This window comes from Nicotiana sylvestris, chromosome 3 (genome assembly GCF_000393655.2).
Source record: "Nicotiana sylvestris chromosome 3, ASM39365v2, whole genome shotgun sequence".
NCBI lineage: Eukaryota > Viridiplantae > Streptophyta > Magnoliopsida > Solanales > Solanaceae > Nicotiana > Nicotiana sylvestris.
In genome coordinates this window covers 19,037,828-19,061,637 of record NC_091059.1, presented here as the reverse complement: position 1 = coordinate 19,061,637, position 23,810 = coordinate 19,037,828, and the positions used below count along the sequence as shown (strand labels likewise).

General features: G+C 35.3%; 2 protein-coding genes across 5 annotated transcripts; one reads left to right on the top strand and one right to left on the bottom strand.

The window, feature by feature from the left end:
- Positions 1–7,524: 7,524 nt before the first annotated feature.
- Positions 7,525–13,622, bottom strand: LOC104241312 (uncharacterized). 4 transcript variants are annotated; one of them, XR_011405769.1, is made up of 13 exons: positions 13,518–13,622; positions 13,321–13,428; positions 12,482–12,628; positions 12,194–12,310; positions 11,356–11,463; positions 11,200–11,262; positions 10,993–11,119; positions 10,498–10,580; positions 9,787–10,003; positions 8,940–9,064; positions 8,366–8,440; positions 8,129–8,236; positions 7,525–7,881 (listed from the first exon to the last, which is right to left on the bottom strand). XR_011405769.1 is itself a non-coding variant. In XM_009796250.2 (13 exons), the coding sequence occupies exons 1-13, from the start codon at positions 13,605–13,607 to the stop codon at positions 7,778–7,780; spliced, it is 1,485 nt and encodes a 494-aa protein (XP_009794552.1). In that variant the 5' UTR covers positions 13,608–13,622; the 3' UTR covers positions 7,525–7,777. The 4 variants fall into 4 exon arrangements, 2 of the variants coding, with proteins under 2 accessions (XP_009794552.1, XP_070024645.1); XM_009796250.2 differs by having other exon boundaries at positions 8,129–8,249; XR_714680.2 differs by having other exon boundaries at positions 7,864–7,881; positions 8,129–8,172; positions 8,268–8,440.
- A 798-nt stretch (positions 13,623–14,420) lies between these two features.
- Positions 14,421–21,712, top strand: LOC104241311 (protein cornichon homolog 1). Its single transcript, XM_009796249.2, has 4 exons — positions 14,421–14,726; positions 15,297–15,478; positions 17,029–17,151; positions 21,288–21,712. The coding sequence occupies exons 1-4, from the start codon at positions 14,652–14,654 to the stop codon at positions 21,370–21,372; spliced, it is 465 nt and encodes a 154-aa protein (XP_009794551.1). The 5' UTR covers positions 14,421–14,651; the 3' UTR covers positions 21,373–21,712.
- The last annotated feature ends 2,098 nt before the right edge of the window (positions 21,713–23,810 follow it).

Here is a 23,810-nt window from a genome sequence, read left to right as displayed (position 1 = left end):
CCAAATTGTAATAGTATACTGTTATATTATATAGTATACCGTAACAATATACCATTGGAATAAAATGTATACCAAATGATATATAGTATATCATTCTGGTATGCCAGTATAAATTCTTCTTCTCCAGTTCAACTCAGATTTAACCCAAAAGCAGTCTAAACATGATTTAGTGATAATAAGTAGCGAAAATACAACCCGACACAGCCCTAATCGGGGTGTCACAAGTCACGAGCATCTACTAGGGTATAAATACAACTGAAAGTCTGAAGTGTACAAATACAGACTAATGAAATGAAGAGAGAGAAAAGCAGTGTTGCGAACGCCGACAGCTACCTTGCTAAACTCCGATGACTCTGCCTCCGATCAACCAAAACCCACTACCGGGTGTATAAATACTTGAATCTGCACACAAGGTGTAGGGAGTAAAGTGAGTACTCCAACTCAGTGAGTAATAATCATAACTAAAGCCTGAATGGTAAGAAATCACGTAAAGCATATCAAGATGTTGTATAGAAGCAGTTCAGAAACCAGTAAGAAAGCAGTGAAGCTGTAAAAATCTTTTAAAACATCTTAGCTCAGTTTAAACTTCTTTGAAAATGATTTTTTCAACAGTTACACAAATGAATGCAAAACAGTTAGTGCAGATAAGCACAGAAATCCGCCCCTCGGTCACAAATACCATAGTTTATATGGTAAATGACAGGTAAATATGAAAGATAAACACATAAAGGTTCGCCCCTCGGGCACGATGTTAACAACTCCGCCCTTCGGGCCATATCTCAGAACAATACCAGCCCCTCGGGCAATCACATAGAACGGTACCAGCCCCTCGGGCAACCACATAGAACAATACCAGCCCTTCGGGCTATCACATAGAACAATATCAGCCCCTCGGGCTATATCTCACATCACAATGGGTACCCGCGCTCACTGGAGGTGTACAGACTTCGGGGAGGGCCCTTACGGCCCAAGTGCAATATCAAGCCACCTCGTGGCATCATAAACAGGCTCTCGGCCTCATATCAATATAGCCACCTCGTGGCGCACAATCTCAGGCCCTCGGCCTCATTATCATAATCAGTATCTCACTGTTGCGGCGTGCAGCCCGACCCAAAAGTATCTTCACAATACAGGCCCTCGCCTTACTCAGTCAAAAATCACATAAGCCACTCGGGCAATAGTAAAACATAACACTCAGCCCAAAATATTATTTAAAATATTATTTCAAGTGTTAAAGCAGAATAAACATGGCTGAGTTTTGAAAATTGTGGAAAATAACATGATTGAGTTCAAGTATAAAGTCAAAACAGTGAGGAAATATCAACAAAAAACCCCGAATGGTTCAAATAGTTGGCACTAGGCCCAAATATGACTTTCAGCCCAAATAATGATTCAATCAAATACGTGGTAAAATCATCAATCGAAAAGGACCAAGTCGCAATCCCCAATAGTTCACGACCCCACGCTTGTCATCAAGCGTGTGTCTCACCTCAATATAGCACAACGATGTGCAATCCGGGGTTTCAAACCCTTAGGACATCATTTACAATCATTACTCACCTCTAACTGGCTAAATCTCTAGCTCGCGACGCCTTTGCCCCTCAAATCGGCCTCCACACGCGCCGAATCTATCCAAAATCAGAACGTGGACGTCAAAATATGCTAAGGGAACAAAGCCCAAGCAAAAACAATCAAAATATGACACAATTCCCGAAATTACCAAAACCCGAGCCCCGGGGCCACGTCTCGGAATCGGGTAAAATTTACATTTTCAGAATCCTCATACCCTCACGAGTCTAACCATACCAAAATTATCCAATTCCGGTACCATTTGGTCCTTCAAATCATCATTTTATATTTTTGGAAGATTCCACAAATTTTCTTCCCAAATTCCATCCCAAATCACGAATTAAATGATGAATTCAATGATAGATTCATGTACTCTAGCCAAATCTGAGTTAGAATCACTTACCCCGATGAATTTTTTGAAAAACTTTTGAAAAATCGCCAAAATCCGAGATCTCTAGGTCAAAATATTAAATAAAATCCAAAACCTCGTATTTATAGAGTACCCCGCGAATTTCCACATCTGTGGACTGCACAAAAACGACCGCGGTCCGTACAAAACCAGTGCGGTCCACACAAAAATAACTGCGGTCGCACAAGTTTTTATCTGCAGTGACAAGCTTTAGTAATTTGGCCATAACTTTTGATATAGATGTCCAACTTGCGATATCTTTACCTTTCTAGAAACTAAACACGAAGGACTACAACTTTTGTTTTTGAATTATCTCAAAATTCCTTGTAGATCAAAAGATATGAGCTTCCGAAGTAAGACCAGTGAAATGTTCCCCACCGCCGACGCACTGCATTTTGTGCGGTCCGCACAACACCTACCGCAGATGCACTTCATTTTGTGCGGACCGCGCTGGTGGGTTCTGAGGTCTGTAACCCTTCTGGACCTGCTACAGCTATGATTTTCGGCCTAAAATATCCCGGAACCTACCTGGAACTTCAAACCAATTGTACCAACACATCTCATGATATCGTTCACACTTGTTCAAAACTTCGGAATGCTCACAACAACATCAAATCACCAATTTAACATATGATTCAAGCCTAAGAACTCCAAGAACTCTTAAATTATGCTTTCGATCAAAAAGTCTATCAAATCTCGTCCGAATTACCTGAAATTTTTCACACACATCCCAAATAACACAACGGACCTACTCTCATTTCTGGAATTCCATTCTGACCCGATATCAAAATCTCACCTATCAACCGGAAAACGCCGAAATCTCAATTTTGTCAATTCAAGCCTAACCTTCCACGGACTTCCAAAATGCATTCCGATCACGCTCCTAAGTCCCAAATCATCTAACGGAGCTAACCAAGCCATAAAAATTTCAATCCGAGATCAAATACACACAAGTCAAATCTTGGTCAAACGTTTTAAATTTTAAGCTTTCAACTGAGACTGTTCTTCCAAATTCATTCTGATTAACCTGAAACTCAATACCAACGATTTACATAAGTCATAATACACCACATGGGGCAAGTCATGCCCGAAAACTGGCGAGCGAAGTGCAAATGCTCAAAACGACCGGTCGGGTCATTACATCCCCCCACTTAAACACATGTTCGTCCTCGAACGTGCCCAGAGTTGTTCCAGAAGCCAATCAATTGCTGAATAACTTTACCATGCATATACCCGGGGGTGATCCCATGTCACCATATCTCACAAAGGTCCGATAACACAATGCAACTAAAAATTCACAATCCAACCTAGCCCATAAATCTTAGAACCCCATTTCCACTTCCGAAATCATCCACAAGATCAGAATCTCACATCTATATTCAGAATAAGCCCGGACCAGCTGTAATAACCCATACCTGCAACCTCAGGTGCAATTACATGATAAACCACATAAATCAAACGTTCGTAGCGATAACTTCTATTCACAGCAGCTGCCCACAACAACCGAATACCGGTAGAAAACCTCTTATCAACTAATGTCTCATTCCAACACTTTCATATACTGCCAACGATAAATGAAACACGCAATAAACCATAACCATTTTTCAAATCAACCATTCATGAAGCCACTTCTCCTTTGGCAAATACCATAGCAAATTTCCGAGCCGAACCTCGATATTATCCTTCTAACATGCTGGAATCGAATCCGTTCGTATTCATTAATGATCCCAACGATCTCCTCTAATCCAACACACCACTTTGGTGACATGATACATCAATATAGGCCTAAGTCACAACTTGCATAATATGTGCATCAATAAGCAACAGTCCGGACATACTCAAATCATAAAAATGACTCAAATAAAAGAGTTGTACCTCAAGCTCACCAGTACCACCACAACACAAGGCTGAGAACTCGTCTCACATCATAGGAACAGAACACACGAATCTAACATGTAGGGTCATACCTCCACATATATTCGCTGCAATGTGCGACCTTATCCAAACACTGCTCCATATGAAATACCTCAAGTCACTCTGCTCGAAATTAACGACCACGCGCAATTGATGTCTAGAATAAAAGTAAATCATCATAACCACGGTAAAGCAAGTACATAACACCGCACAACCCGAAAGGGCATAACAAATGCGCCATCCGCCAAGCAATATCCAATACTCCTCCCGCTCGAATCCTGCTGAGAGACCCCAATAACACCGCACCACATGTGCCGATAACCACATACGGTAGAAAGTTAACTTTACCGATTTTCTATAGTTTAGTGACTTTCTAAGTAATGAATAAATATTCTTTTATTTGATTACTTGTATTATTCTAAATCACTAAGAAAAATTAGATGGAAAATATAGGAAAATATCAGCATCACCTCAAGGCCATATGGTATTTATCCAAAACTATATCCAAAGTCATTATCAGTAGTTTGATTTTTCCTCTTAAAACAGGTTGGTACGGATATTTAATTTGATTCCACGAGGAAAACAAAGAAACAAACATCTTTTATGATAGAACAATGACTCCTCTTGTTTTGTAATTAAAAGCTTCTCGTAATTTGGTTAAAACAAGAGAAATTTAGTCCCAATAGAAAAATGTTTTTTTAGTCCTAATATAAAAATTACATTTATACCTATTATTAAGTTGCCAGATGGAAGGAAATTAACTTTAAAGGGCGAAAAAGTCAATCAACTTTTAATGGATATTTTTATCCTTCAATATTTAGTCTTTTAATATTCATGCTTTTATAATAATATAAATTATTGTAGAAAACTATTAAATGTACTGCTAAATTATATTATAGTAGTAAATTGTATAATATATCAATATATTTTGATAGTATATTGTATACTGTAACGATATATTTTGATAGTATATTGTGTTTCTTCTTCAGATTAAAAAGCTTCAAGCTCAACAATTGAAGGTCTTCAAAATTTTAATTCCAATAATCAACTTAAATGAGCTCCAAAGGCAACCAAATTTCAGTATAAACTTTTCAAAAGTACTATAGACAACATTTTGTAACACTCACTTTGAATCAAATAACAAAATCTTCAGGTTGATAATTCACATTAAAGAGTTTCAAGCTCAATAATGGTAGGTCTTCAAACACATAAAAATCATATCTGGACTTTTGTCAAAAAGACTTTAACAACATCCATTTCACATACCACTTAAAACAACAAAAAATTTATCTTTGTCCCTTAATCGAGAACCGCCGTTGCTCCGCCAATCTTTTATATACATTACAAAAAAATGACGAGCTACAGTGAATATATAATATTGCTAGAGAGAACTATAAAAGAAACAACCCAATATGAGGTTCCTTTGCAACAACTCATAGGAAAGGAACTTTCTTGCTATAACTTAAAACAATATGACCCCTTAGATTTGAAATCTAGCAGTGCACCCCATACCTAAAAGGTCTGCTACCTCTTTAATTAATTTCGGGTCAACTAATATGATTAGAGTCTTGATTAAAACACCCACATGAATATTTAAATGGAGAATTATTGAAAGGGGGAGAATCTTAGGAGTTATTGGCTAGCGAATAAACAAGAAGAATTCTGGTGGAGATGTCTTTTAGGCAGAGGGGGTGAGCGAGTAATTAATTTTGGTGGAGTATGCATATTTTTGTAACTCTTTTGAGAATTGGTAAATACGATAATTAGTTTGGGCTGAATAGGCAATTTGCATTGTTTTCCCAACTCAAAACTAATAGGCCCAAAAGGCCCGTTGCTTTATCCAATGGAAATCTTTCGGGAATGTACCAAAAAATACATTATTTACTAATAACTAGCTATTTTAGTCATGCTATTAAAAATAGCCAAAAAATGACCAATGGTATACCATATTCAAAAAACATAGGCAAAAAAAGTTTTTTTTTTCAATGGATATTATTGTCATTCGTTGAAAACATAAATGAGGCAATATACAAAATTTGACGAAGTTTGAGGTGAGTTAGACTAGTTTGGAGTCAAAGTTGATTACCAATAATATACAATATTAAAAAATTAAGTTTTTTTCTTCTTCAATAGATATGGCTGGAATTCGTTGAAAACATACAGATGAGGCAATATAAAAAATTTGAGCAAGATTGGAGGTGATTTTGACTGGTTTTGTATCAAAATTCCTAGTTAAAATCGAGAATAAAAAATTCTTCTGCGACACATGTATCAAACATGTATCACACATGTATCTCACACTATTATACATGAATATACACGTGATACACATATTATACATGTGTAATACACAATTGATACCTAGTGTGATACTGTGATACACATAGCATCTTTTTTCATGTTCATCTTATAGTTCAAATTTTCAATTCAAATCACCTCAAAACTCCGTCAAATCATCCAAAACTGAGTTTCAAACTCCCTAAGATATACCCAATCTATTCCAACTACATCCACTCAAAAGAAAGCAAAAAATTGACTTTTTTGGCTACAAATAGCTAATTGGCTATTATTGATAACATTTGGCTAATATTAATAATATTTTATGAATTGGCCAATTTTTGTACTAATATGAAATTTTCCCAAAAAGAAAAATAGTTACTTAATAATCTAATTCCTTTAAAAGGAAAGGAGAAGGGAAGGAGTCTGCCAAATCGAAATAGCCCAAAACTCAAAAATTTCGATTGTTAATAAGAAAATTTACGTGGCATAGCAAAATCTAAGAGCTATTAATGGATCATAGATCTTTTAATTTAATTATTTATCATAGCTACAATGAATTTTTAATTTACTTATCATAACTAATACCAAATATACAGAGTTATTTCACTGTATAATCTTTTCTCTCAACCCTCTTTCTCTCTTGTCTGTCAACTCTCTCTCCTTTTCCCTCTATCTTCTCCCTAGCCAGCAGAGAAGTCACCGCCAGCCGTCTTCTTCGGCGGAGTTCTGTGGAGCCCAACTAAACAGCGGCCTCTTTCTCTCTTCCCCACACATCACCACCCTCCACTATACCCCCTTCATCGCGAATCACCCTTAAACACCGTCACCATCCATCGTCAGATCTAGATCTGAAATCACGAAGTTGCGACCAATCCATTACCGGCGACAAAAACAATGGAGGAGGAAGATCGAAGGCGTCACCGGATTTGGATCTAATGGAGATGCCGAAATCCATGGCTTCTTCTCTGAGTGTATTCATCGACCTGAGACTTATTCCTTCACCATTACTTTTCACGCCGGAAAAAGAAGCCGCCTCTTTCTTCTCCACTCAAATACACACGAAAAAAATAATAAAAAAAATACACTCAAATACAGCGAATTGTCCAATACACTCAAATATAGCGAATTGTCCAAAACTAGCTGTGAAATATAAATATATAAAATGTAGCTACGGATTGTTAAAAGCTCCTTGAAAGATAGTCATTTCTAAAAGTTCCCCTTGTTAATACCCCTGTTTATTGAAACTACCAATGTTAATTTGATTATTATAACTTCTCCGTCCCTAAACGACAATATAACGACCAAAGAATTATATTTCGAATTGCAATATCATAACTTCACAACATAATGTATAGCTTGTAACAAAGACTCCTCAAGATTAATCCACAAGGAAATTCTCATGTTTCATACAACTCCATAGCATTTAATTAATTATCTCAAAATCCCCTTACTGCCTTGGAAAATTACATCTCAAAGAATTCAGGCCAAATAGCGAATAAAAGGAAGAGTGAATCTAGGATTATGTACATAAATTGCCAAAATTCCCAGGTTAAAAGCATTACAAGGCGAGAATCGTCCATCTCCAATGAACTTGAGACGAGATGGTCACTCTAATGAGATAGCAAACTCCTGAAAGGTCCTTCCTCGGTGTTCAAAATTTCTGAACTCGTCAAAGCTAGCACAACCAGGACTCAGTACAATGGCATCCCCTACAATCGTAATAGAGATCAATATGAAGTTGATCTCAAGCTGAGACTGCTACTTGCATACTTGATTTCACAACATTAGTTACTCAACCATTAAAAGTAAGGTCCACTATTCTCTAATTCAGGCCTCAAATATATGGTCTTCTACAACTCCCTTAGTTAGTAACTGAATTCATTCTCAGTTATCAATGCAATGACAAGGTAGATCATGACAACCTAAACAAGAGCTTTTGCGAAGTAAGAGACAAACCACGTTGTGCTATACTCCTTGCCAAGCTCACAGCATTCTTGAGACTTTTAGCATTCAAACATGGGATTGTAAGACCGTTAGCACAGAGTGTCTTCTGAATCATTGCTCCTGAAAATCCAAACTGTAGAATAATACATACCCGGGTCAAAATTTTCAAAAGCAAAAAGTTAATAGTGATGCCCTGAAGCACAAAGCATCCGCTGATTTCATCCCGAAGCTACAACAACTGTCACATACAGTGATTACAGCCTGATGGTGTTGAAGAGGTTCTACCAGCTGCTCAAATCCATTAGAAGCTTTTGTCTTCACCTCCTAAAGAAAAAATGCGAAAAAAATAAAAAATTACATTTTAAGAAAATCTTTGGGCATAGTGCATGGGCGAGAGAAGGCATGATTTTTTTTTATTTATTAAAAAAGATTATTGTGCAGCACTTTGAGTATATACAGGACATTTTTCTAATTTTCTTTTGGTAGAGGGGAGGTGGGGAAATGGATGTTTATCTGAAAATTTGGCATTTTGATTTCCTATTGCTTATTTCATATGTTTCGCGTGGAGCATAAGGTTCTTAAAGCATTCCAGATGACTAAGAGGTGATTTTACCACATCCGAATCCAAATATTTTATGAATTTTCCGGTTTTAGAACTATCAAGCATCTTCTAGTCTGATCTCTAATCAAGCAAGAGCATCTTGGAATCATGCTACAAGCTCTTGATAGCCCCGAAACAACTCAATTCTGTGAAGATTGAGACGGGGACAAAGCCAAACACGATAAGTTAGATTAACATTAATGAACCAGTAAGAATTTTAACCTTTGCAAGACCACCAAGTAGAAGCACCGATTTCTGTTCAAAGCCAATCAATCCAGAATATGTTGCTTCAACATTTGTTGCCTTGCTGTCATCAACCCAAGTTATTTCATCGTTGTCAACACGAACTGCAAAAGAAAATACCATTAAGCATCCACCGGAAGTATTAAATATTACGGAAAAGAGTTAAATCCAGAGGAAGAAAATTTAGGGAAAAGATTCTTTAGCAGAAAGATATACATTTTCCCACATGATAATGCATGTTTTATCTTAATGTTGTGTCTAGAATTGATCTGTTGGAGAAAGAAATGAGTTTCAACCTGTCACGATCACATGCTCCATGAATTTGTACTTGCATTAGACATTCCAGTCAGATATTTGCATAATAAAGTTGTGCGAGGATTTAGTTACTTATCTAGACGTAGATTAGCAGCTAGGATTATTTGAGCACGAACTTCAGAAATAAAAACTAAATAAAATGCAAATCAACAAAGAAATGCAGTACAAGATTCCCAGCCATTTACGAAGTCTTTTCTATTTCCCTTTAAAGGGTAATACTGTAGGCCCTTTGATACTCCTTTTGATATCGTATAGAGTTTCATTCCAAATGGGTAACACACATAATACTCGAGCATTGCACCTGTATAAAATCAATACCCAACCCAAGAGAAGGAAAAGTCGATTGTGTTCTTTTTATCATGTTCCTTCAGCAAATGAATGCTTACATTGACTTACTTTTCATATTGTAAAATGTTAACAAGATTTTCTCTCTGAGAAATATGAAAGACAAAGGATATAAATATAGTAATTAACCAAAATTATTAGTATAAAGGAAGTCCTTTCAACTCACCAACTTGCATTCGATGAGGCAGAGTTCGCAATTTGGAAATTGTTGAACTTAAAGCGTTAGCATCAATCTCAATATCCAACCCAATAACTGATAATGCAGCCACTGCAGCATTAGTGTAATTGTGATTCCCAACTGCCTTCAGCTCACCTAATTTTAGTTGTGAAATACATCTTATTGTAGGAAGCTTTAAGTCAGCAATCTTGGCCTCCACATCAACCTTCCAGTTACAGGTAAAATTTAAGATACTTCGTTACCAAAGACCACCAACAAAATTCTAAGAGGATAGGACAAGTGAAAATATTCGTCTCAGTTCGATCCTTTCAGGATGAAAGCACAAGAAATACTGATATTTCCTTTGTTCTTTATGATTGCTTTAAGCTGTTTCCTATGAACCAGTTGGAGAAAATAAAATAACTCATAACATCATGGATAACGAAATTACTAGAAATACCTTTTTTTTTTCCAACTTATTGCATTGTCATACATTCTCCCCAACAATTTTTTAATGGAATGTGGACAGCAGAATTTATCCCATTGGCACGGAATCAACAAACAATGTCATCCATATTTGGTATGGGAAATATTTGCTTTCTGAAGGACCTTAAGATGCATGGTTAAATCGACCAGCCCACTCTCTTCACACAAGTGACAATGCATGACTCAATTCTTTGATTTCTTGATCTTTAGGTATTAAGAAATAAAGCATCTTACACTGACACCAGGGCGAGCTCCAATCCAAGCAAGATTAACGCCATTTGCATGATCCATAATTGCTTCATCAAGATACTGGTTTCCTGAATAGATGTGAGGATGTTAGGAAAGCGAGGATATGAGATGGACACCAGTGAACTAATAATGATCTTTGATTTAGAAAAAAAATTGAGGCTCAACATCACAGGCATCACACTATTGACCCCAATAGGTCATTTTGTTCTTTTACCAGCTATTTTCATTCATCTTTTAAAAGACCGATATCATCATTGTTGTTTCAAACCTTTATATTTCTTTATCCATTAAAAAGTGGACGATTTCCAATACTTGCATATTTGGGTTCCTTAGCCAAAGCAAACATAAATTATAATGGTCATTTGAGACAAGCAAGCCAACATATTGGGTAACAATAGCTTTAGACAAGTCAAATACGAATGATACAATGTGCCCCATGTGTTTCCTCTTGATGAGAAATGCCAAAATTTAATCACTTACCAAGAGGAAGGATACCAATTTTCTGTCCTCTCATGTGCGAAAAAATTCGGCACTTGGTTGCAGCATAGTTCCTCATAGTTTGGTGCCTTTCGAGATGATCAGGAGTAAGATTAAGGATCACAGCAACCTAGACATGTTCTTATAATTAGAATAACACGAATATGTTTTTAGATGCACTAGTTATCAAAAAACGGACAGCCAACTTACTGAAGGACAGAAGTATTTGGGTGGGATTTCTAACTGATAACTACTGACCTCCACAACAGCAACCTGAAAATAAGAATATGAACAAAATTTATCAAGTATGAAAATCTCATACGCATAAATTAGGGGCTTGAATAAGTACAGGAAGGTCATACTTGCCTGTAAAGGTCTTTGGTGAGACCAAGTTAAGCACTGAAAAGCAGCTTCTGAAAGTGGAACTCCAAGGTTACCGCCAACGAATGTCTCGAAACCCAAACAGTTAAGCATCTACCTTCAGAATAGCACAGAGAATGATGTTTAGTAAAAGCAACATAAACTCAACATGTATGATCTCTGTAAATTGTGAAGAAAAGTTAACACTCCATATGATACTGAAACTCTTATCCAACTATCAATAACATGCCTCAAAACTAAACGACTTGCTCTACCTCTGGTTCTTGTGCTTTCAGTAAACCTATGATATGCAACAACTTACAAGAGACTTGAAAAATTTACAGAAAAATCCAGATTTTGACAAATATATACTAGATTATTAACATATTTGCAAAGATAAAACAAAGAAAAAGTCGATTATAGGGTGTGTTTGGTATGACACAAGTCATTTTCCAGAAAAACATTTTCTGCTGTTTGATTGCCAAAAAAAAAGATTTCTTCCAGGGAAAAATGACTTTCCTCACTTTTGGGCGATAGTTATTTTCCATCATAAACTATCTCCACTCTTAACTTCATGTCACTGCTCCAACCACTAACTAGAAATTATGATTTTTTTTAATAATAACTAGAAATTATTATTAATCTTCTATACTCAAAAATATCATCAAAACACTCTGATTTTCTAATATTATTATTAATCTTTAATATACATTTTCTCCAAAAAATACTTTTCACTTACTAACCAAACACTGAAATTCAAGAAAATATATTCCATGGAATACATTTTCCAAACACACTCAAGAGAAGACAAAAAGCAAAAAATTTGAGCAAATAAATGAATAACCTGTCCTGCAAATGTGGCAACAGTAGATTTTCCATTAGTTCCTGTCACAGCTAAAATCTTAGTACAACTGGGAATAACTTGCGCAGCAAAATCCAACTCGGAGAGTACTTGCTTCCCCTAATTTTGAAAAAGACAATTAAAAGATTGGGTAATGGAAAAAGGCTGCAAGAATCAGGCTATGATCCTGCAATATTCACATGATTCCACTTCTTTTTCTATGTGTACATAACAAAAATTGTATATCAAATTGGACAAATCACCCCCCAAACTCGGACTAATTATGCTTACCGAACATAACATGGAGAAAAGTCCATACTTTTCCAGCGGAACTCCAGGAGAAACAACTACTATATCTGCCTCTTTCAGAATCTCATTATCAAAATTACCAAAAACTGTCTTCAAATCAGCATTATGCTCATCCAAGCAGACATTTTGCTGCATACAACCAAGGACATCTTTTTACTAACACTAAAATCAACAAAATGAGTCACTGAATATTATCCTGAAAACATATACTCCCTCTGTCCTATTTTATGTAGCACACTTTTTCTTTTTAGCCTGTCCCAAAAAATGACATCTTTCTATTATTAGAAAGAATTTAACTTTAAACGTTTTGCCCTTAGGGGTCGTTTGGTATGATGGATAAGCAAAAACAATGCTGGAATAAAAATTTAGCAACGCCTTATCCCTTGTTTGATTACTAATCCTGGGATAAGTTATCCCAGGACTAGAAATAGTATCGAGATAATTTATACCTGTCAGAGGGTGAAATAGTAATCCTAGGATAAGTTATCTCGGGATAAAGTAGTAAAATTGACAATGCCAGGATTAATACAATATACCAAATAGTCAATAAGAAATAATCCCAGTATAACTAATCCCAACATAATAATCTCAGTATAACTAATCCAACATAACTAATCTTAGTATAACTAATCCCATTATAACTTGTCTTCAAACCAAACGACCCCTTAATGTGATGATTTATAGTCAAACAAATGTTTTTGACTTGTTTTTAACGACAAGTTTCTTAAGTAGTTCTTCCTTTCTTAAACTCCGTGCTTAGTCAAATACCGTCGCATAAAATGGGACGGAAGGGAGTATCAACCATAAATTGTTAATTGTACCTTAAAGATTGGTCTCAAATTCTCATTTTGATCAATGGCCAAAACTGAAGCACCCCTAGCAAGAGCAAGCTTAGTAGCAGCTGTTCCTGATTTTCCAAGACCAACTATCTGTAATCAAACCAACAATGGAAACCCTTTTCAACATTTATAAAGATTTTAACCAAAAACTAAAATGGTCTTATTTCTAAATTACTTACAGCAACTGTTTGACCTTTAAGGTCTTGTTTAGGAAAGCAAGATTGAATATTTGTATGTGAGACAGCATTCTTGGCGAGTTTGAAGCTCATTCTTTGGTGCTCAGTGCTAATATTGAAGCTTTTTTAAGCTATTAATATTTTGAACTCTTGAGTGGGATTTTAACGGTTCCATACTTCTGTGGGCCGGGTCGATAAATTTGGGCACAACCAACTCGTTACGATTAATTATCATTAATTAGTATAATTTAATATAAATACTAAACGTGGGATTTTTTTTTTAAAATTATCTACACACAAAATGAACTACGCACAATTGGTTTAAATCTGAAAATATAAACTTGACTGGAGCCTTTTTTTTGTTTGTTTTCTGTTTTGGACTTATAATTAATAACTAAACTAGTTTAATTAGTAGAAGTTCACCACTTAACTAATTCAAATTAGTTATATTAATGAACTAAGCACATTATAGTTGATTATCAAATAAAACCTTGTCTAACTAACAAATAGCCTCCTCGTTAATTTTCAACATTAATTTGTCTTCTATTACTCCTACACTAATAAATTTAGATGCAGTTGATTTTCGGCATCAATTTTTTCTTTTTCTTTTTTGGTACAATAAAAAATAAGGAGAAATTAAAAAATAACCAGATTTACAAGTGATCATTCAAAAATAATCACGTTTAAAAAGTAATCGAAATTTAGTCACTTTTTATGTAAAGATAAATCTAAACGAAAACGTTATTCAAAATCCGGAAAAATACTTCAGTATATTATGCTAAAACTTTTCTTATTATAGCAAAATAGTGGTTATTTTTTAACAATATTGTAAACGCAGACTATTTTTGAATAAAAAACTATCTAGGCTATTTTTACTAAAAAGTACTGGACAAAACTTCCTAAACTACATGTCTCATTTGTTCCATCAACTCTCTGTAAAAGGCCAAATACACCCCCTGAATACTTTTTTCTTTTGCGTGGGGCTGTTCCTCCCAAGAAAACACCAGCCATCATACTAAAACTTGCTGGGGTTTTCTTCTAAACAATCATCACCATTTTTTCAGATTTGCTTGTTCTTCCTCTGCATGTGAAAAAACAAAAAAACCAAACAGAAGAAAGCGAAAACACAAAAAAAAAATGGCTTGGGAACCCATTCTTTGGCTGATATTTTTAGTCATTAATATTTCCCTCATCTCATTAATCATCTATCAGGTACCCTTTCTGCCCTTTACTGCGTTCGGCTTTTATTCTTTGTTTCTCCTTCATAAGGTTTTTGAAAGATAAATGGAAATTTAATTTAAATGTTTATTTCACAAATTCTATTTGGGAAAGTTATATTTTTTCCCACGAATTTAATGGTTATTTTTGTATAACAAAGTATTGTTAGTGATTAGTGCGTAGTTAATTAATTATTGTTATATATATATATATATATATATATATATATATATATATATATTTGTATTTATTGTATGTTATTTCTAGGAGTCATCTTTTGAAAAAGTTCCAACTAATATGTTCATCTTATCATCAAAAAAGAATCTTTTTATACTTGTGTTGAAGTTGATCACTAAAAGTTTTAAGTTTTAAGTTTTTCTTGTATACTTTTCTGGGTCTATGGCCAAAAAAAAAAAATAACAATAATTTTCTGCTGTCTGAATGTTTTTGCAGTTATGAAGGTTCTTATCAGTTATTTACTTTATTTCAAGTACCACTAAATTGTTCTTTTTGGGCACATTATGTTATTCTTGAGTCTGAAGTTGTTTATTTGGATTTTTGTAGATTGTGTGTTTAACAGATTTGGAAGCTGATTATATGAACCCTTACGAGTCTTCATCTCGTATCAACTCTGTGGTCCTTAAAGAGTATATTTTACATGGTGTATTTTGCATCCTATTCCTTATCACAGGGCATTGGTTTATCTTCCTGCTAATGCTTCTTCCTGCTTACTATAATGCCAGAAAGTAAGTTTCTTTTCTTAAATGGGAGATACTTATGGCTCACCTTAAAAAATGTCGGTGTTTGTTAATCTTCTGATTGCTTGTTCTGCTGTTTTGTTTTGTCAAAGTATTGTGGAGAATTTAGTGTCTGTGTAAGTATGCGGCCTCATTGCTTACTGATGCTGCTATGCAGCCCACTGCTTTGATCTTATTTTATTCTGTCGCTATTACTTTCTGAAATTAGTGAAGGAGCTTGGTAGATTATCAACCTGATGCTATTGCTTAAGTTATAAAGTGTACATTTACATCTTATGTATGATAAATAAATCTCTTATTGATATGTCCTTTCAATATGTTAAAGAGATACCACTTAAGGTCTTTTTGGAGTTGTGGAGTTTGCAACTATGCCTATAACTGGTGGTAATTCAGTTTACTGTAAAACACCATTCTAACAGATGTACGCGCTAGGAATATATATGTTCTAGATAGACAGATATTATATGTGATAAGGAGGAGTACGAGCTGCTTCTCAGTCAATGGTTAAGCTCAGACGTTGATAGACCAGTTGCCAAATTCTATGTTTATACTTCCAAATATGTTATGATTGAGCTGTTCATAACCACATCTCAAGAAACTTTTGCATGATCTAAAATCTGCTAAACGTAGTATAAGAAAAAATAAGAGCGTTATTCTATTATAGTAGATACATGTGCAATGATTTCTAAATTGAACAAAAAACTAAGAGGAAATTGATGACATTCAGTGGCACAAAAAGCTTAGAAGTCTGTCTATTATCAACCACAAAAATTCATGGCGGTGGAATGAATAAGGTTCATGGAGATTTTAAGCAAAAGTAGACTGGTATAGAAAGTTATTGACATCGAAAGATGGAGAGAGCTTTTGAATAGTAAAAGAAGTTAAGAGGACAATTAGCAAAATCTCATATAAAGCATAACGACTTGTACTAAAAGTTAGGGATGCTAGAAATGGAGAAAGAACTTTATAAACTAAGCTAACATGATTGTGAGAGAACGATTTCCTTTCTCAAAACAAAGAGAAGGTAAATACTTCCAACAAATTGTGACAGGAGAGAGTGAAACAAAAGAGAGATAGCGCTGCTGCTATTCTGATCAATTGCTCAACACAAATAATGAGGATAACTACAGATCTTCATACATCTGTGAGAGACTTGAACCTTAGCTCCTGAGTTTCTTCCTCTTCTACCAACCTTGAACTCTTGACCTAGTGAGGTGGAGTAAACTCCCTCAACCACGATGACAAGAATGGGCGATGAGACATAAACCTTAGCTGCACTCATAGAGTTAGGTATACTAAGATGAGAGAGTGTGAGAATTAGAAGAGTATGTGGTCCATATGATATCTTTATAGTGGTTTTCTTACAGTTAATATTCGTTTGTGTGTCTGCTGCTGTGTCGATGTAGCTTGACTCTTTTACATATTTACATGACACTGACACAAAGGGTTCTAGATACAATTTAAAATCTATGTTCTGAGATGCTTTCTTAGATTGCTTTGTTTAAATCTTAACTAAGGGAGGTGTTATTGCATTGCAGATTCTTAAACCGGCAGCATCTTATTGACGTGACTGAAGTTTTTAGGTTCATCGAGTCTGAGAAGAAGAATCGGATATTCAAGCTGGGTTTCTACTTGGTCCTCTTTGTTCTAGTGCTTGTCAGGTTTTATTATGACTCTTGACCCTATTATTTTCCTTCTTCTACTCATATCTTCTCTCAAGATATGCTAATACATAGATTGATTTCTGTTTCTACTTAGAATATACAATGGAGGAACGCGTTCTACTTTGCTATCAGTTTTCCGGTCCAATGATGGAGATTTTGACATTCGCTCCTCAGTTCTTGAATTCTAGACAGTTTTTAGGTCTGATTAGGTGTCTCCTTTGATTTTGAAAAGTAGAATGTGTCCTTTTTTCTCATAATAAGACAGACAGGACTGCTTATGTGATAATGACTCCCTGTTCTTGTTTGCACTCCATTTTAGGTTTTCTGTTCCTTATGATTTTTACACTTTTAGTAATTACTGGGGTAAAATGATAGAATAAAGATTATAGAATAAGCTTGAGTCGGTCCAATGAGAATATCTTGCTTCTTATGCAGCTGTAGTTTGCTCAAAGTTTCTTCACATCTTGTGGAGCCTCTATCTAACCATCTGATAAGTCCAGTAATGATGTATTATAGTTAAACTCAGTTCCAATTTTAGGTCCAGAGAGAAAAGCTTTGGCCTTAGTACAATGTATTCCAGTTTCCATGGTATGAGCTTGACATTTTTTAATTCAAATTACAGCTAACTGATGACAAGGCTGTCCATCCGCACTACAGTAAATGGAATCTTGAATATTCACTTCAAGAGTTAAAGTGATCAACATTATCTTAAGAGCTACTAAAGAAAAGAATGGCGAGTGTTTGTGTGCTGCTGTAATTTGATTGGAAAAGTTGGTACTTGAAAATTGATGTTGAAATGTATATTACAGCTGCGGATAGCTAGAGCAATAAAATGGTAGACTAGCACTTTTGTGGAATAGTTACAAAATGATGTCACATGTTCAGTGAAGAAGCCATAATCATACAATCAGTGCAAAATGAAAAATATTGTAGGTTAGCCTGACTGGTATAGTGGTATTGTTTAGTTACCGAAAACTGCGATATTGGTCTGAAGTAAAATGTTAGCTAAAAAATGCTAGATTCTCTTAGCTTCGGGCTGCTCGAAGATGTGATAGAGCCACATGTAAGAATTGTAAGGTTATACTGCGAGAAATACTAACTTTTACCCACCATAGACTAGTAGTCTTAGATGTGAAGAGGAAGAGTGATGCATTTAAGGAGAGGACATACAAGATATCGAGAATTAAGGGCTGGGTACTAAATGGCACAAACCAAGTAGCTTTTAAGGACAAATTACAGAAGGGGAAGGGGCATGGGATGCAGGAGATGCAGATACCGAATGGAAGGAAATGTGAAGTAGCACTAAGAAAGTAGCAAGTGAAGTTCTAGGAGTGTCTAAAGGTCTAGGGACTCGACCAAAAGATTTGTGGTGGTGTAATGAGGAAGTGTAAAAAGTTGTTAAGACCGAGAGGAAGCTACCAAAATCATAAGGAAGAGAAGCATTTGAGGAAGAAAAGAGAGCTAAGAGAGAAGCCAAGAAAGTAAACAGTAGAGCTAGAGGGAAAGCTCTAGATGGTTCGTACCCAAAGTTAGGGATACAAGAAGGAGAAAACGAAAATGTATAAACTAGCAAAACTATGAGAGAAGAGGGGTAAAGATGTGAACTAGGTTAAGTGCATTAAAGATGAGTCCCAGCTAGTCTTACAGGACATAGTGAGATCAAAAAGAGATGAAGAGCCTATTTTGATCATTGTCCAACTCACGCTACAAGGATAACTTTGCAGATCATCATACTTCCCTGCTAGACAACAACTGTAACTACACTCGTAGGATTAGATTCATAGAAATAAGGGATTCCATGAAACATGTGGAAGTTAGAAAAACTTGTGGACCAGATGGTGTCCCTATAGAGGTCTGGAAGTGCCTCATAGAGGCTGGAGTAGAATGGATTCTCATGCTATTCAATGCTGTATTGATGAGTGTAAGATGCCAACCTGGTGGAGGAAGAGTACTTCGATTCTCATATACAAGAACGAAGGAGACATTAAAGTTGTGCTAACTATCAGGACATTAACTTTTCATCCATACGATAAAACTATGCGAAAGAGTAATAAAGCGGAGACTTAGATCCACTACAAGGGTGATAGAGAACCAATTTGAATTTATGCCTGGTAGGTCTACAAACAGGCCATATTTTACTAAGAAGGTTGATGAAAATTTGTAGGTCAAAAAAAGACCTACATGTGATATTTATTGACTTAGAGAAAGCAGATAATAGAGCGCCATGAAGTGTCCTTTGGTGGGTATTGGGAAACAAAAGAATTCATGTCAAATATATAAATGTCATAACTCATAAAGGATATGCACGAAGGAGTTGTCACAAGTGTGAGACCAGTGGTAGGAGACACGGAGTTGTTCCCCATCACCGTGAGTTCGCATCATGGCTCTATGCTAAGCCCATACCTGGTTGCCCTTGTCATGGATGACCTAACCAGCAATATGCAGGATGAGGTTATTATGATGCATGCTCTTTCCCGACAATATTTCTTATCAGGATAAGTTGGAGTAAGACAGAATACATGCACTACAAGTTTAGCCAACGAGATAGGATTGAAGTTTGGGTGAGATTAGATGGAATTGAGATACTTAAATATAGACATCTTAGATAGATATCTAGTTCAAGGAGAATGGAATGGTAGTGAAGATATTGTTTCTACTTTACCTTGTATAAAAACAAAGATAAATGAAGATGTTACACATAGGATTTAAAATAGGATATGGAAGAGTGCCACAAGAGTGTAATGTGATAGGAAGATACCTAGTAAAGTGAAAGACAAGTTTTATAGAATGAAAGACAAGTTTTATAGAATGATGGTAAGGTAAGCAATGTTGTATGGGAGTGAATGTGAGGCCTCTAAAGCCCAACATATCCACAAGATGAGTGTCGCATAGATGAATGTTAAGATGGATGTGTAGTCACACAAAGACAAAATTAGATAAGATCAGAAATGATCACATTTGTTAGAAGGTACAAATAGCGCATATGGAGGAGAAAATGAGCGAATGTTGCTCGAGATGATCTTGCCATGTGTTAAGTGGGTCTCTTGATGCTTTGGTTCTTAGATGTGCAAAAATGATGATTTAAGATGTTGAAAAAGGTTAGACCTAAAATCACATGGAAAGAAGTTATCTCAAAAGATTTAGAATATCTTGGAATCCAGACAGATCTTGCAATAGATAGAAAACGAAGGAAGTTAAATATTTGCATAGGTGATACCAGCTAGAAGATTAGTACTTACTGGAAGACTCTTAGTATATTAGAGATATAATCACTAGTATATTTAGGGAATTCCTAGGAAAAATAATCCTTAAATATGGTGTATTGAAATATTATGGTCTAAGCTTTTTCAAAAAAAAAATATTATGGACTAAATAGAGCATTTATGATATTAGGGATCCATAAAATTGCAACTAGCTTGGGATTGAGGCATGGTATTTATAGCTCAATATATATAAATAGAGGGGGGAGGGGGGGGTTGAGATGGTTATGACAGTACATTTGGATCCCTGCTTATCCTTGTTCTGAACGCGAGTAATATAATTATAGGTAGAATAGTCGAAAACAAAATGGAAAATCAAAAGTTATATAGGAGGGAGGGAGGGAGGGAGAGCATCAAATAAAGAAATAATTTTTCTTGGTTCATATTTATTTGTTCGACTAAGAACTCATTCAGAGAAAGTAGGAACATTTTGCTTGTAGTTAGAGTTATTTGTCGAGTTGAAATCCCAGCTACAAAGGCTTTTCCGAATGCTTTTATGAAGCAAAGTATGAAGTCGCTATGACGTCATTGGTATTGTAAATTATGCATAGTAAAGTGCTAATTCATGCCTGCAGATTTTGCATCGTATCTCTGAGTAGAATAGATGACAGTTGTTTTATGAAAAGTTTTAGACATGGTTTCAAAGCACTAGATGATGTTCTCTTTCTGGAAAATCCTGTCAAGTATGGAAGGAGTAGACGTCATCTTAACAAAAAGTTTGATATACCCAGCTACCCCAAAAGGATGGGCATATTTAGTATTATAAAATACTGCATGCGGCATTTAGAAGCCTTCTATTCCTCTTCTGATATATTTTTGTCGACTATAACATACTACATGTCTTTTCTGATCAAAATGAATTCTTCCATGCAGTCTGGTCCTATCTTTTATCAACGCTCTAGTCGATGAAGATGATGCTATCGATTTCGGTTCCTTACCACTGCCCAGTTTCTTTTGAAGATATTTTCCACTTTTTGGTCAAGGAGATAGATAGCTGAGGTCTGATCAACCAATATAGTCCTGGGAAACGTCTACTTGAGTTCCGAGCTAACCTAGTTACTCTAATTTGTATCTGCTGGTTATTTTTCAAGAAATTTTTTGTTCAAACTGTATCAGGCTTGACTTTTGACAGTCTTTTCGACATTAGATTGTTCACTTGCTCTTTTGCGCTCAGTCTGGTGCACTTAGGCTTTTAGTTGAGTAACTCTGGCAGTTGAATAGCCATATGAGCTATATGTTACATATCTTATAAATGTCCTGTAGACTTTTCCTAATAGAAAGCCTCATTTTGTCTCCTACATTGGAGTTTTTTTTTTTTTTTGCTTCTAGTTGGCTTATTGGAAGCCTTTATGGTTATCCAATTACGAATGTGACACATTGACATTCAATTGTTAAAATGAAAGATAAAAATGATATTACTTAGTGAATAATAACAGTTAACAGGTCATTCTAACAGTTAACTTTAGAAATCTCGTCTTTGTTTCTCACGTATGAAGACGCTATTACATTTAAAAATAAATAAACAAAGCTGTATCTGAATCCCTTTAATATGTATCACGAATGATCCCTTTAAATTTATTGTGTGGTCCAGAAAATACTTTTTTTCCTGGCAAAATATAAAATCGTCTGGTCGGAAAATTAATTGCATTTCTTTAGCCAAAAAGTATATATATATATTTATAAATAAAAAATTAGTGTGGCGATTATTTTTTGGGCAGCTAAAAATATATATTTCTCCTTCCGGTGACCGATAAATTAGCGGGCCAACTTAATCTTGCATCTGTCTGATAAGTGATTATTAGGGAGACAAGGCTTTGACATTTCACGTACGACTGTTTCATGAGTTGCCTTTCTCTGTCTACATGAAAACTACACTATTGAGAGTTCGTTTGGTACCAGAAATAAGTAATAATTAATTTCGAGATTAAATTTGAAATGAGTTTATTCTACGTTTGATTGGGATAAAATCGTGATATAACTAATCTCGAGGTTAGTTATCCGGGATTATAGCATTTTTTTATCCTTATACGAGGTTGAGATAACTAGATAACTAATCCCGGAATAATTAATTATGTGATAACTTGTTTCCCAACCAAACGACCCTGACAGATTTAGTAGATCAGGCCAATTTAGATTAGCAAAAAGCGCAATGGAGACTTTTGCACTTTTTGCTGATTTTTTATCTTAGGCATCTATTACTTAGTGACTTTGATTAATTCGTTTTTGACTCTCGAAATTTGAACTGGTTCAATTGAGATAGAGCAAGTATTTATTTGGGCAAGTTACACATTTAGTCGATCAACCGAAAATAATTATATACGTTAGTCAAATATACAAAAAATATATATTAATTATGTATAAAATATGTATATTATGTGTTAATATACGAAAAATATATAATTTATCTGCTAGCACTTTTAGGAACGGCTATACAGTATAGTTTTCCCTATTTATTTTGTCATCTCTACTCAGTGTGAATAGACAAAAAATTCCTCATTCCAATCATCATTAATCTATATTGTTAACTGGCGTCCAGGCTTGTATGTTGGTTTTATTAGGGAATTTTTACCTCCTACGGCAAAGGTTAACACCTTATTTATTTTAAATAAATATCATTTAAAAAATTATATTCTATAGATACCTTTTAAGGTTTATAGCAAAATATTTAATTTTGGTTACTTCCTAGCCCTAAGCCACTAAATACGCTAATCAGTTACACTATTTTGTTTCTCTTTCTACTTTGATACATCCCATTCTCTTCCCCATCCCATTAAAATTTTCGATCTCCTCCTCCGAAATTGCTCCGGCTCCCACATCCGACGACTGCCAAGTCCACCGAAACTCTCCCATTTTGTCTTGCATACCGCCACATTGTAACCAAAATTTCTCAAATATGCCATTACATTCCTCTGGAGTATCGATTTATTCGATTTTGCACATGAAAACACTTCCAATGCCTTAGCAATACAAGACGCCAATACATTACGGTACAAATCGAGATCGCTTTGGCCATTGTTTTCAGGATAACCGAAAACGAGATCAGAAAAACTAGGAGAAGCGACATCATCATGATCGGCGTGAGCGCTGTGTTCGCTTTCACATCTGAAGTAACCGAGTTCATGTTTATCACAACTAGGAGAAGCAACATCATCATGATCGGCATGAGTGTTGTGTTCGCTTCCGCTACTGAAGTAACCGAGTTCATGTTTTTCTCATTTGTATTTCAATGTATCCAGCTGTATTCTATGTATTTCATTGTATTCACTGTCTCGCTATATGCCATGAATGTATTCATAAGTTTTTTTAATTAATATAATTTATATATTCAGATGTATTATATAATTTCTCTGAAGATTGCTATATTTTAAGGGTATTTTTCGGTTGATAATCTTTTTT